The sequence below is a fragment of the Alosa sapidissima genome, chromosome 11 (assembly GCF_018492685.1).
Source record: "Alosa sapidissima isolate fAloSap1 chromosome 11, fAloSap1.pri, whole genome shotgun sequence".
In the NCBI taxonomy this organism is placed as follows: Eukaryota; Metazoa; Chordata; class Actinopteri; order Clupeiformes; family Clupeidae; genus Alosa; species Alosa sapidissima.
This window is the reverse complement of record NC_055967.1, coordinates 4,140,963-4,154,550: the sequence shown is the minus strand read 5'-3', so window position 1 is coordinate 4,154,550 and position 13,588 is coordinate 4,140,963. Positions and strand designations below refer to the sequence as shown.

Below are 13,588 nucleotides of genomic sequence, written 5' to 3'. Positions count from 1 at the left end.
AGAAAACTTTGACCAAAAAATAGGCCTAATGTTTCCAGCAGATGACCTGTCTAACTGGTTTCGGGCCAGTGTGCCAGGGGCTTAGGGTGGGACAGCTGAGCCTCCAACCAGCCAGTTCCCATTTTTGGGAACTAGGCTTGCCATCAGGACTCCCTCCAGGAAGAGATGTGGCTCCAGGCGTCGGCCAGTCCAGTCGCCCGACGCCACGCCTCCTGTGGCTAGCCCTGAGGTGCCTGCTCCTGTGCCCGCAGCCGAGTCCGCTCCTGTGCCGTGGATGACAGTGGATGACAGTCATTGTCATTGTCCAAGATGTTAATTAGTTTGTTCAGGGTCCTTTTGTCTGATATTGAAGTGATGCACTCCAGTTCAGCTCCCACGACAGAGCCAGCTTTCCTTACCAGCCTGTCTAGTCGCCCAGCATCCCTGGTATGCTGGTATAAGTCATCGGCGTTAGTTTGAGCACATTTTTGAAATATTGTTTTGATGTGTTGAATGAAAGTCAATAGGAGCTGTAAATCTCAGAATAGCGGTGACCAAAGAATATTTCTCCAGATAGCGTGACAGCAGTTGGATCCTTCACCCATCCAACTTTGGCTTTTGTGTGTGGCGCCCTAGATATTATAAAACTTTCTAATAAAGCTTTACAATATCTATATGTGTGGCGCTTCTACTAGGCCCATTTCATTTCTTATCGGCTATGGGTCCAAGAATAGCATAGATTTAGTAGCTCAAGGCTGCATAATAGGCTAGCCTATGGCACGTGAAAAACAGAAATTAAATAAGAAGAAAGCCTTTTCTAATGAATTATTCACCATATATGCCATATGTTCCACTAACCAGCAGAGGGCAGCTGGTTTCTGGCAGGCTATGGTTTCTGGAGTTGATTCATTCATAGGAGTATAGGATTCATATCTATTTCATGTAAATATTTCACATTTATTTTGCAAAAAAATATTCAGTATTCTGAAAAGTACACTGAAAAGCATAGTATGTATGGGCCTGAGCTAAAAGCCCGTGTCGGGTTGTGATGACGTCACTGGAACTTCCCGGTGGCGCTCTCCGGTTGCGACAATGGTGTCATTCGGGGGAGCCAGCTATATGGAAGTTGTTGTTGCTGAGCTTTAAATCGATGATGTGAAGCATAGTGAGGACACAATGAAGACACGTAAAGGATAATCATGATGGGGGAAACTATTCACTCTTTAGATTTCATAATGAGAAACTCTGTTGTCTTCATAGACTAAAATTTGTTTCCAATAACATTATATCAACAACGCGGCCCCTCAACGGCATGAAGCGAATCACCGAGCTAACTTGTTCAGAGCCTCCGGGAAACACAGTGTCTCCTCCCGCTAACAGGCAACACCAAGAGTCGTTGACTGTAGACGAGTTCACCGTACCCGAGGAAAAGCAGGCTGAACTAAAGTGCGCAAAGTCCAGAGTGGAGCAGGTTTTCCGTGTAGATTTTACCATTATAGGACTCCTTGATCATACAGGAGCTCACGGAAGTCAAGCATCGAGGCAAATTTGGTTGAAGCTAATGGGAAAGAGAGAAAATGTTCTGAAGGCAAAGGTAAAGTGGACCTTTGTAACAGTAACTTATACTTGTGCTTTTTGATTCATCCAGTGTATAACGTTAACAGTGTTATTAATTAACTACATCTTCGGTTAGTAAAAACTTATTAAAGTTGCTAAGAAAGTGGAGAGCAAAATGGCTAGCTGGCTGGGTCTAGGTGGCTAACGTTAGCTACATTTATATTAGCAGGCATTGAGTCGGCCTATCGATGTTAGGATGGCCTAAATAACGTTAGGTAACTGACGTTATTTGTTCAGTTAACATTACCTTGCTAGATACTAGCTAGCTCAGGTAATCCGTAGTTTTGTTACTCTATCATTAACTGACATTCTGGCGTGGGTAACCTGTCTCGGCAATTAGATTTTGCCCAGTGTGTGGTCGTTTTCAAAAGTAATAATAATAATAATTAACGGTAATCCTAGGTAAATATACTTTTGATTCCGAAAGAGAAGGTAGCTAATGTTAACAAGTTGTGATCTTGAAGTATCTAAAGTTCATCATACGAGGAGGACATGAACTTTACTAGCTACCGTTAAAAAAAAATGATGAAGTTCTTAAAGGGAACAAGTTGCTAATTCTGATGCTGAACAGCTGATGTTTCAGACAGACTAAGGTTAGCTGTCAGTACAAAAATGATTGTCTGCTACGTTATTGACATTACTGTGGTGTTGACATTCTCATCCTTTCGGTATCAGTTGCGCTCTACTCCTGTCACTTTAGCCATTTAGTCATTGGTTCGCATAACGTTACACCCTTGACATTTCTCCTTTTTCCCGTTCACTGACCGAGGGGAAAATACCCATTTGTATGCAAGCAAATCAGACCTGCCCCCCATCTTGAGATGTTTATGTCTGCACGTGTGCAAAGCGTGCTTGTTTACTTTAGCATGAGTACGTCTGTCAGGCGGAAAACGTCATCGACGGTGCCAGTAAAACTGGAATCTCCAGTAGTCCCTTCTGGGCAGGACTAGAACGGAAACCCCAATAAACCTAAACCGGCTACTCTGCCAGGTCGTTCCCCTTACTCACTGCAAAGCTTGTCGAGTTAATCACGCACAGTTTCGAACACAGAAGAGGACCAGGATTAAGACTAGTTCAGGTCTTGGTCAGAGCAATTCATTTCTTGAGGACAAGACCTCGATAATGCTAGAATGTGACCACCAAGAAGCAGATAATGTATTTTTATTTATCTGTGGTAAATAGTTATACATAGATCTTCCACTCTGCAACAACAGCTGATTTTGTATGATTTTGAAGTCACTACAAGTCCTACTTGTGTCACCATATAGCCAACTGCCTTTTATAGTACATTGACACATGAGTTGCAACACACATGTGGACACATGCACACTGTTCTCAAATTTTCTGTTGTGTCGAATCAATGAGATACAGGCAAAACATTTGACCTGCTTGTGCTAGTTGTTGGCCTGAATGAGGTTTCTTAATCAATAACATTGTCAATCCATCAATAGTTTTAGACCTTTGAGAATCTTTTCTAATTCAGAGTGTGAAAAATAGTGTGTATTATTAAATGCATTTTTACAATAATAGAAAGTATTAATAGTAATAATAAAAAAAACATTCTTCTGTAATGTATAAAGTTGTGCTGTTCAGCTATACAGTGTTGCTGATGTTGTCCTTGTGCTGTGTTGGCAGGAGTATGTGAAGGGTCTGTGTGCCCCAGAGCTGCAGAAGGAGGAGCGCTACCCAGTGGACATGCACTGCATCTTCGCGGGGGCCCGTGGCCTCTTCCTGGAGCGGTTGCTGCGTGACACCAGTGCCGAGGTGGTCCTGCTGGAGCCAGGCCGCCTACGAGTGCAAGGCCGGGCCGAGGCGGTTGTCATGGCCCAGAGCCGTGTACAGCAGTTTGTGGCGCTCTTCCACGAGAAGCGCAGCCTGCCCGGTGAGCGCGAGCCGTCCATCAAGCGAGCCTTCAAGACCTTCGTGGAGGAGCGCACGGACAAGTACGCCATGGAGCTGCTGGTGCTGCCCAGCGCTCTGAAGGAGGAGCTGCTAGGGCTGGCGCAGAGCCCCACGCTCGCCTCCCCGGTCGGGGGAGGCCCGACGCTGGCGGCCACCGCAGAGCTGGAGCAGGACCGCTCCCAGGCCAGCACACCCATCACTGAGCTGTCCCATCACATCCAGGACACCAGCTTTGAGGACAGGGTCATGGGGCAAGAGGGGATGGCCGGGCAGCTGACCAACGGGAGGCCCACACACAAGCGGCGGTCGTCGGAGAGCGAGCAGCGCAACACGAAGCGGCAGTACTCGCTCGAGAGGAGGGAGGAGGAGCTGGGCGCGGAAAGGGAGACTGAGAGGCAAGGTCAGGGTCTGCGGCAGCGGGAGGCAAGCCAGACGCGTGCCAAAACGCCAGTGGCTAAAATGGGCGCCGCGGTGCTGCTGGACCCTTGCGAGAGCACACCGGACGAGACGGTGAGCCCCGAGACCAATCTGCGCTGTCTCGTCAACTTCTTCCGCACCATGGGCTACGAGCAGGACGTGGTGGAGCGCGTCGTCAGGGAGACGGGCCAGACGGAGGACACCTTTCTGCTGCTAGAGCGCATTGTGGAAGAGACCCAGCGTGACAAGACCCACCAGCAGGGGGTGGCCTCACGCACCTCGCGCACCCCTGACCCCTCCTCATCATCGTCGTCATCTTCCTCCTCCTCTTCCTCGTCCACCATGTTGTCCTGCGTGTCCAGAGACAAGGACAAAATGCTAGTCAGACCCATGCCAGACATCAAGGCCAAAGAGAATATTCGGCCCACTGGTGGTAATCAGGGGGCGGCACTAAAGAAGAGTGGCGCCGCGGCGCAGAACGATGTGTACGAGGTCATCTGTATAGACGACGACAGTGAAGGAATGATGGAGACGACCCAAGGGCCTAAGGCCAGGACAATAGCCCGCTTCGACCTGTCCTCCGAGCCCAAGCTGGACTACCTCTCTCGGGGAGGCATGCAAACCATGGGGCCCATGCGGGTGGAGAGCGTGACCGCTCTGCGGAGCTCCTCGCAGTGCCCGCCCCTCGTGCCCGACACGCGGCCCAGCTGCTCCTACCAGACTATTGCTGGGCGAATGCCCCAGGTCCGTGCGGAGCCCTCTGCTTCCTCCAAATCTGCCCCCCTTACAGGGGTGTCTCGCTTCCAGCAGTCTCTGCGGACACCTTACCGATTGGTGCTGCAAGATGAACCAGGCCGCTCTGATCTTCGGCATGTGATCATAGATGGCAGTAACGTGGCCATGTCGTAAGTTTCACCCTTCTGCAGACTAACATTACCCAGCCTCCACGGGATTTCTTTTAACCTGTGCTTACATTGCAGCAAGTACTGATGCATTTACATAGCATTTACCTGTTAAGCGATATAAATGGATGTTCGGCTCTGAGGCTAACCCATTATTATTATTAAGTGCATTCTCTACTAGAATTAAACAGTGCAGACTTCTCAAAGTTTATTTCCGTTACACCCGCACACTGTATGTGTGCACATCCATCCGTGTGCAAGTTGTGAGTTCAGGTGCAGTGCGTGGGTTGCACTCTTAGTGGTGAATCTAGGGACTCTTCGCTCAACGTTCATTTACACACTTGTTTCTCTCTGATGGTATCTTTGATGTACCTCAAAGAGCCCCGACACTCCAATGTCTCTCGTTCCCTTTCTGTTTCGTTCTGTACTTTTGTCTTCCCCTCGCCCCCTCCCTGAACCCTGCTTCACCCCCTCACCTCGCCACAGGGTGTTTTTCCTCTCTTACTAAACCCTTTGTCACAGGCCTTCCAGGAACCAAGAGCAAACTCTCCAGGTACTTAGCCACTAAACTAATGAGTGCAGGTACTGAACTGAGCCTGCCGTGGCAAAAGTACTCAGAATGTGAACTCTGCAGCTCCTAGTCTGTGTCATTTTAAAATTCCAAAAGTCGGCTTCATCTGTTCTGGGAACTTGAACTGGCCTTGTCTGCTGTCACAATTATACAGACATGTCAACAACACATTTCATTATATTGTTATTATAGAATTTTTATAATGTCAGAAATAAGTCCCCTGACACACATATACTGTACATACATACACACACACTTTAGAACAGGACAATATGTATATTCTCTATAGAGATAAGAATATAAATATAAATAAATGAAATAAAATAAAATTAAGTTATGCTGGAGTCTCTCAGCTTATGACAGTGTGAAATGTATCTTGCTGCTAGAGGGGCTGAATGTCCCTCTCCTGAGAGGATAGCCAGTTTTTCATGTGTGCCCATGGTTTCAAAGTTTGGGTAATATGTTTTAAAGCTAGGGAAAGATGCATCTCTTATGTCTTTATATTTATCACAGTGAAGAAGAAAGTGCTCCTCTGTCTCAACCTTCCCTGTCTGGCAGTGACCACATATTCTTTCCTCTTTGGGCAGCCAGGTTTTCCTGTGCCTGCCTGTTTCCACTGTAAGATTGTGGTCTCTCTCTCTCTCTCTATGTGTCCATCACAACTGAGACAATGGACAGATATTTCGGCCATTGTCGGCCTTGTGAACTGATATCGTCTTTCGGCAAATTTATGACATTTACCGATGGCAGTGGCTGATGTTTATCTGTTATATTACATCAATTTCACTTAAAGTAAATGTTGTGCTATGAAGGTCTGATAGACTTGAAATTGGTTGTTCTTTATAAATAGTTTTGTTTCCACTCGACTCAAGGATATAATTATCAACAAAAACAAAGACAAAAATATCGGCATCGGCTATCAGCCAAATTGTTATTTTATACATTGGCATTGATATCAGCCCAGAATTTCACAATCGGTGCATCCCTACATAGTAGTCACTGATTCAGTTACAGCTGAGGCATTGGACATGTGGCTGAAGTAGGTCAAAAATGAGCAACATGGAAGCACAGACAGGGAGTTTTTTCATTTCAAGTGGGTGCAGAAGGTGACTGCTCGGACTGTCTGAATGAACTCCAGATGTTCTGCCTGAGACACAAACAGTAGAGCAAACAGTGATGAGGCTACTGTGAGCATTTTACTTTATTGAATTGAATTGATTGAATGGCTGATGGATCATAGTGCCAAGTTAGCAAGAAAATGGCTGGCAATGACTTGTGGTCCTGCTGACTGAATAAAGGTGCCAGGATGAATTGAGAAGGCTGAGGATATGTGAGTCGCTGAAGCCAGTGTTTGGGGTAAGGGAATATGCAAGCTGCGTAATCAAAAATGTGATCAATGAGGGCAACAATAGCTGAATGGAGGCGGTCGTGGCGACACTGATGTGACGCATTGCTTCTTATCTAAGCTCCTACCCATCCAGACTGCACAGGGTCACTGCTCAGGGCCGCACACACGTCACACTTGTAGTGCGCCATACAACGGCTATGGCATGTTTGCGCCTGCAGGCGTATGTGTGAAGAGATATGCATGCAGTCTGCAGAGAGGATTGTGTTCTGCATATTGCAGTCAAATGTGTAGTCTTTGTGAATTTTTTTATGTCAACGTGCCAGACAAAGGTGAATCTCAAAGACTTGACAAGGGGGAGTTCTATACTATTTTTTTTCCAGGAATGTTTTTAGGGTCTTTTTTGCATATTACCTATTTACATTTCCAGACTGGGTTATTTTACTATCAACGTCAGTAGCGGTGGATTTAGTATCACTTCCTGTTTGAAATCACTTTCTCTCTCACCAGGGGGAAGTTCCAGAGCCCTTCTGTCACCACACTCTCTATGGTCTGCTATGTGGTGTTACTGTTGTTGTTGTTGTCAGGCAGTTGCTGTCATGGTTGTTAAGTGGGTATCACTAGAAGTTTTCAATAATCTAAGACAGGTTGGCTAAATCAATCATATAAGCCAGCCTGCTTGCTGAAGCCGATGTTTAAAAAGGCAGCTTAAATTCTTTTCTCATAAACACATAGATCCTTCATGCTAATTGGCCTGTCAAAAGCCGAGCGTTTGTATTCAGCAGAGAGGTCAGGTCTGCTGGTACTTTTCCTCTCACCCTTGCATTGACCCTATCTGTCCATCTTGGCAACAGAGTGTTTATCTATCAACTCGAATGTGCTGGATTTCCTGTTGATGGGGCCGGGAGCGCATGTGTGAAGAGGGGATTTTCGGCAGGCCTGCCCCTCTCTGCGCAGGTTGGGTTGACAGACGTATGGTGCAGACGTACGAGACAAATTAGACTTGCAGTGCGTGATGCCTTAAGGTCATGATTTTAGGCCGGAAGAGCCACCACAGCTGTGCTGGACTCCACCAGGGGCCTGTCCTATGCTTTTGCTGAATCTCACTGAGCTTGAGTTTGCATGCATTTACATTAGGCTTAGACATTTACATTACAGGTCAAAAACCCTGTAGAACACTGAGGGCCCACTGTTTCTGAACAGTACTTGCTATCCCCAAATTCACCTATGCTCCAGCAGTTGACTTCCAAAAGCTTCTGATGTGATTTGTGAAAGGAATTTCTGTTTGAGTAGAGCAGAGAGGATGGCTACTCTAAGTGAGTGCAACATTACTGAAGTGAACACTCAATCATTACCGCAATTTCCCAACTATTAGTCACAGCTTATACATTGATTTTGCAAAATTTCTTCAGCTTTGAAGTTAATACGGGGGCAGTTAATGTGGTATTAAAATAGTTTTGTTTCTTTTAACTGGCATAAAACACTGTCATGCGGCTTATACACAATGCGGCTAATACTTAGAAAATTACTGTATTAAAGACACTTATTTCTTCATAATCACAGTAGAAGCATGTCCTGCTGTGCCACTATGACTTAGTGGAAAGACCATTTTGCTGATGTGAACGTGTGTCAAGTTCAAGCTAGATAAGCACAGGAAGATTATTATATTCTTTAAAAAAACAAGTACCGCTAGTTCTGCATAGTTACTTGAGACACATCATTCAACTCCCATTTGATTTTGAGTTTAGTTTAGTTTAGTTACACTTAAAGTGTACGGTTGAATTAATATGCATATTGACTCATGACTGATCCAACCTCTATCCTCTACAGCCATGGCAACCACCGCATCTTCTCCTGTCGTGGCATAGCCATTGCCGTGGAGCACTTCTGGAGGAGAGGGCACCGAGAGATCACTGTCTTTGTCCCCCAGTGGAGGCAGAAAAGAGACCCCAACATCACAGGTGAGCCCCTGAACCAGCCTGGGACATAAGACACAGAAATAATAACAAGGAAGAATCAGGGGACATGATGAATATAGGCATTGACGTTGACATTGTAGCTTGATTTATATGAAATCACAGAAACAAATCAGTCCTAGTTTTCAGATGGTAACCCCAACCTAAGACACCTGTGAATCTGTTTGGTCTTTCAGCCAAAGCAGCAGAGAATCGAAAACCCTCTGCATTAGAGCTCTCTACATATCTTAATTTCTGCCTTGGAAAATATTTGGCCATACAGGTCCAACTACAGTTTGTTGACATGCTGCAAGACTAGAATATAGAAGATAGGTGAAAGAATGTTTATGATAGGAATGCATGGTTTGTCTAAGGATTGTCTATGATAGGAATGCATGGTTTACGTGTTGAGGTAAGTCTTTGAGAAAAGTCCTTTGTGCAGTGTATGACATTGAAAGATATTAATCTAATCCTATAAGAAGCAACTAGAATCCATTGTAAATTCTTGAAATCAATATACTTTATCGTATTGCATCTAGCTATTTCATTTTTAGATTATCAATTACTCAGTCAATGACTACCTCCCATGGCTTTGAAGATACAGTGGAGAAGTCATGAATGATACCAGTAGGCACCAAACCCTATATGTGGGTTGTGACTCACACTAGGAAACTAGGTGTGTAGCATACAGTGCAAAGCAGCAATCTCATGGCTGCAGTATTGCAGCATTAAGGAGCAGCTAAGGGTGCAATGCACCGCCTGTTCTCCAATAAGGCTCTGAGTCAGAGAGGATAACTGCGGCTTCAGAAAGAACCCTATCATAGATTTCTGCCATTCTCTAACTCATTGTTAGATCAGCTAATTAGTGAAATTGTCTGTTAAGTGTACAGATAGAACCAATACATGGTAGAAGTTTTCTACCTCTGCTCTGAGTACATGTTCTAATATGCCCCCCCTATCTCTCTCTCTCTCTCTCTCTCTCTCTCTCTCTCTCTCAGAACAACACTTCCTGAGCCAGCTAGAGGACCTGAGGCTTCTGTCCTTCACCCCCTCCCGAGAAGTGTGTGGACAGCGCATATCGTCCCACGATGACCGGTATGGCCCAAGGCTGACATCAGCTCATCACACCAGATCAGGCATACTCAACCTCAAATCCTGTAAAAGCCATAAAACCAGATTGATTGACTTCCAATCACACACAAGAGCAGATCAGGCATATTCAGAATCAGCCTTAAATCATATCAAACCAGATCAGGCATACTCACCCTGAAAATTACATCAAACCAGATCAGGCATACTCACCCTGAAAATCACATCAAACCGGATTATGCATACTCAACTTCCAATCACACAATACTCGGGCCGAGTTGGGCATTCTCGGGCCCATGTCGCATAAGATAAGATCAGACATACTTTTCCCGCAATGAGCCCAGGTCAGGTGTACTTTTATCATGCATGGCTTTGTCTTCATCATCTCCTAGTCTTTGACTTTATATGAAAAGTGTCTGCTAAATGAAATAATTAAAACACACAGACTAAACACACACAACTTGTCACTGATTTCCCCCCGTCTCAATGGCAAACTCAGTTGTCACACAGTTGTCACATTTCAGCTGTATGATTCACCACTACCATGGAGTCACTATCTGACAAAGTATCAGAGCGCACATAACACACTGTGCCCTTCTCCACCCCCTACCGCAATTTACGAACATCCACAACTGAACCTACAAGCGCAGTTGAATGAAGTTAACTGATGACAACATTATAAAGAATCAAACGCTTAGCGATCATGAAATAATACCATACATGATAAGATGTCAACAAGCAGAGATGAAGATCTGTAGTTTTACTCAAACTACTTGTGCACATAGGCTATGGAAGATTTGTCATTTGTTTGATTTGGCCAATAAGGGTTCCTCTGAAAAAGGAACTGAGCTGGAAAGAGAGCTCCACCCTGTGGTTGTCCACCAGAGACTAACTTCCATGCCTTTTCAGGTTCCTGCTCCATCTGGCAGAGAAGACGGACGGGGTCATCGTCACAAACGACAACCTGCGGGACTTTGTGAGCACCTCGGAGGCATGGCGGAGAATCATTCAGGACCGGTGAGTGGGAGCCACTGTAAGATGGCCATGTTTCATCACATTCAGCTGGTCAGTCACAGAGTTCACAACACCACAGGCAATAACAACCAGTCAGTAAGGTTCTGTGTGTTAAAGCTCCACATTGCTAGTGAAGTGACGCGACCTCTAAAAACCCCCACGGTGTGTATTGTGTTAGTATTGTTAGTATGGATGAACTTGACTGAAAAATGTGTTCATGTGAATGTGACTGCTGTGGCTTCAACAGACTCCTGCCTTTCACCTTTGTGGAGGACCACTTCATGATCCCAGATGACCCTTTAGGGAAACATGGTCCCCATGTGGATGTTTTCTTACGCAAAGACAGCAGGTGTGTTTATGTCAAGGCTAGCCACGTATACAACTCCGAACTTTTCACTTTTTTTGGCTTCACTTTTCACCTTTTTGAAATCCCATGAACAGTGACTTAAGTCGTTTCAAGGTTGTTGCTAATACCCACCCCTGGTCTAGTGTCTCTAGAAGACACTGCATCTTGTTAACATGTTAGTTGACCTGTGGATCATCATGTCAACAATGGTAATATGTTTCCTATAATCATTTCTCTCTGTCTTTTGTTTCTGTCTCCTTTCTCTCCACAAGAACCAGGCCAGCCAGCCGTCCACAGCAGCGTTCAGATTTCTGTCCCACCCCCGCGGGTCATATGCAGCAGTCCAGCCCCCCTCAGCCTCGCCTCGCATCTCACTGGCCCCACTCGGGGGCCCCTGGCTGGAACCCGCCGCCCCGGTCCTCGCCCTCCACCTCGCCCCCTCCGCAGCGCTCGGCCTCGGAGACGTCGGAGCTCAAGAGGCAGCTGTACGACATCTTCCCCGACCAGAAGCCCAACATCGACCGCATCCTCAGCGACCACCCTTACATGCGCGACCTGAACGCGTTGTCCGGTCTCCTGCTGGGATGAAGAGCTCTCCTGGACGATCTCCTGGACGAGCGCCTTAACACTCGCTCATAAAGCACACACACACACTCACACACTGTGTAACACAGTAATCCCTTTTGTTCTTGTAGAGAAGAGCTAAAAGTTTTTATGCTTGCAGAAAAGTCCCAGTTTGCTTTTTTTGAGGTTCAGGGTGAAATGATCAGAGGACTACAACCCCCAGGGTGCCATCTTTGTTGTGAACGTCTTGCTCTCCTGTCTTTATTAGGTTCACAATCAGCATTCACAAAGCACCGTGCCCACCTCAAGCACAATGTACACCCACTGTACCCTGGCTCAGCCACATTTATGGTGAACTGAAAGCAAAACAAACCAACACAACGAAACCCTTTTGAATGTTGCTGATATGCACAGTCCAAGTGGCATATGTCTTGTGCTGTACATACTTGTTATATAACTTAATGTGCCCAGACATTTTTATTTCATGCTGTTTGGCTGAAATGATCATGGTCGAACTGGCTTTGCTGTATGGATATTTGGGTCCTGTGTTCCCTTTGTAATGTATAGTTCCTTTTCAGTTGGTCTTTGTATATATGTCAACCAAGTGACTTGTTGGACTGTTGAGCTATACTTTCAGTTTATTGCAGCACACAGGGGTCTTTTTCTCCCAACAATGTTGAGTTGCTAAAAAGAGTGGTAATCAGTGAATCATCATGGTGCACCACGGGAAATATAACACTTTTGTACCCCATTCTATATGTATATAGGCATATACTATATAGAACATAAACATTACTACATCATCAGTATTCTGTTATTTAAAGTTCTATGTATGGGTTGGATGCTCCTGTTCCTATCTCTGATGACTGGTTTGTTTCTAGAGACTCTCTCGACATCCCAGTAGGCTTTCATAAACAGTCACCATGTCCGCTGGGCCTGAACATTTCTCCATGTTACTTAATAAGCTGGCCTGATGTACCAAACCTGTTGTGCAATGCACCACATTCTCAAGCCAAGCAATAGCAATGTGAACACCATGTGACCACAAACTCTGGCCTTAAACAAATTTCAGTCTGTTTATTTTGCCACCACCAGAGGGAGTGGTTGAACCATACTTTTTCTTCCTACCTGCATTCTGATCTTCTCTCGTTGAGATTATTGGCCCCACACTCAGTTGAAACATGGATCCCTCTGTGGTGTATATTTGTATAGGAATGTGCGCTTCATGGAGCTGTGTTCTAGTCTGTCAATGTGTGTGCACACAGTCTCACTCACATTGGCCACATCCACAACGGCTTTCTTGGCTCTCTTGACCTCTGTGTTCAGTGCCCCCTTACTTTGTCTTCAGCAGGAAATGGTGATTTGTGGACCTTTACTTTGTGATGGATGTGTCAGTTATGCCCTGTGTATGATATAGACTGGGTATGTGGTCACCTCTGTGGGCATCTCACAGGTTGACTGCAGAGGTTTAGGCCAGCTGCCCTGCACTGGCTGAGTGGTGAATAAAGGCCTTGTGTTTAAAATGAAGACCAAAAGTCACCTTTGTCATCTGTTTCCACCCCCTAAAGTTTGCTCTTGCTGTGTCGTAGGAGCTTGGAGACAGAGCTGAATACTCCACATGGTATAATACATCTGGAGTTTGGAGAAACAGCCAAAGTACAGTGAGAGTTACCAAGACTAAAATTTTTTGGTAAAATAATTCTATTCCAATTCAATTTGGAGAGAGCTGCTAAGAAAGCCTAGTAATGGTGGGGAAAGGAAAGTTACAACATCTCAAAGTTAAGAAAATCATTTGGAATAGAGCACTGTCTGTAGGGGGCGACATAAAGCCTCAACACTCGACGTTGGCTGACCTTGGTCCACTCCAAACAGTCAGATCGCAATGAC

At 45.5% G+C, this 13,588-nt stretch overlaps 1 protein-coding gene across 2 annotated transcripts; it reads left to right on the top strand.

The window, feature by feature from the left end:
- The first annotated feature begins 1,050 nt into the window (after positions 1-1,050).
- n4bp1 (nedd4 binding protein 1) lies at positions 1,051-13,240 on the top strand. Of its 2 annotated transcripts, none has more exons than XM_042108757.1 (7): positions 1,051-1,573; positions 3,232-4,820; positions 8,564-8,694; positions 9,687-9,783; positions 10,687-10,794; positions 11,039-11,140; positions 11,416-13,240. In XM_042108757.1, exons 1-7 carry the CDS (start codon positions 1,292-1,294, stop codon positions 11,723-11,725), a joined length of 2,619 nt encoding a protein of 872 aa, XP_041964691.1. In that variant the 5' UTR covers positions 1,051-1,291; the 3' UTR covers positions 11,726-13,240. The 2 variants fall into 2 exon arrangements, with proteins under 2 accessions (XP_041964691.1, XP_041964690.1); XM_042108756.1 differs by having other exon boundaries at positions 1,052-1,573; positions 11,410-13,240.
- Positions 13,241-13,588: the final 348 nt, after the last annotated feature.

What these genes read in the sequence shown, in the direction of transcription:
- n4bp1 (XM_042108756.1), top strand. Translation starts at nt 1,292, where the DNA reads ATGAAGCGAATCACCGAGCTAACTTGTTCAGAGCCTCCGGGAAACACA. An exon ending in ATATCGTCCCACGATGACCG is followed by an intron (nt 9,784 to 10,686) that starts GTATGGCCCAAG and finishes ATGCCTTTTCAG; the next exon opens with GTTCCTGCTCCATCTGGCAG. An exon ending in TTCTTACGCAAAGACAGCAG is followed by an intron (nt 11,141 to 11,409) that starts GTGTGTTTATGT and finishes TCTCTCCACAAG; the next exon opens with AACCAGGCCAGCCAGCCGTC.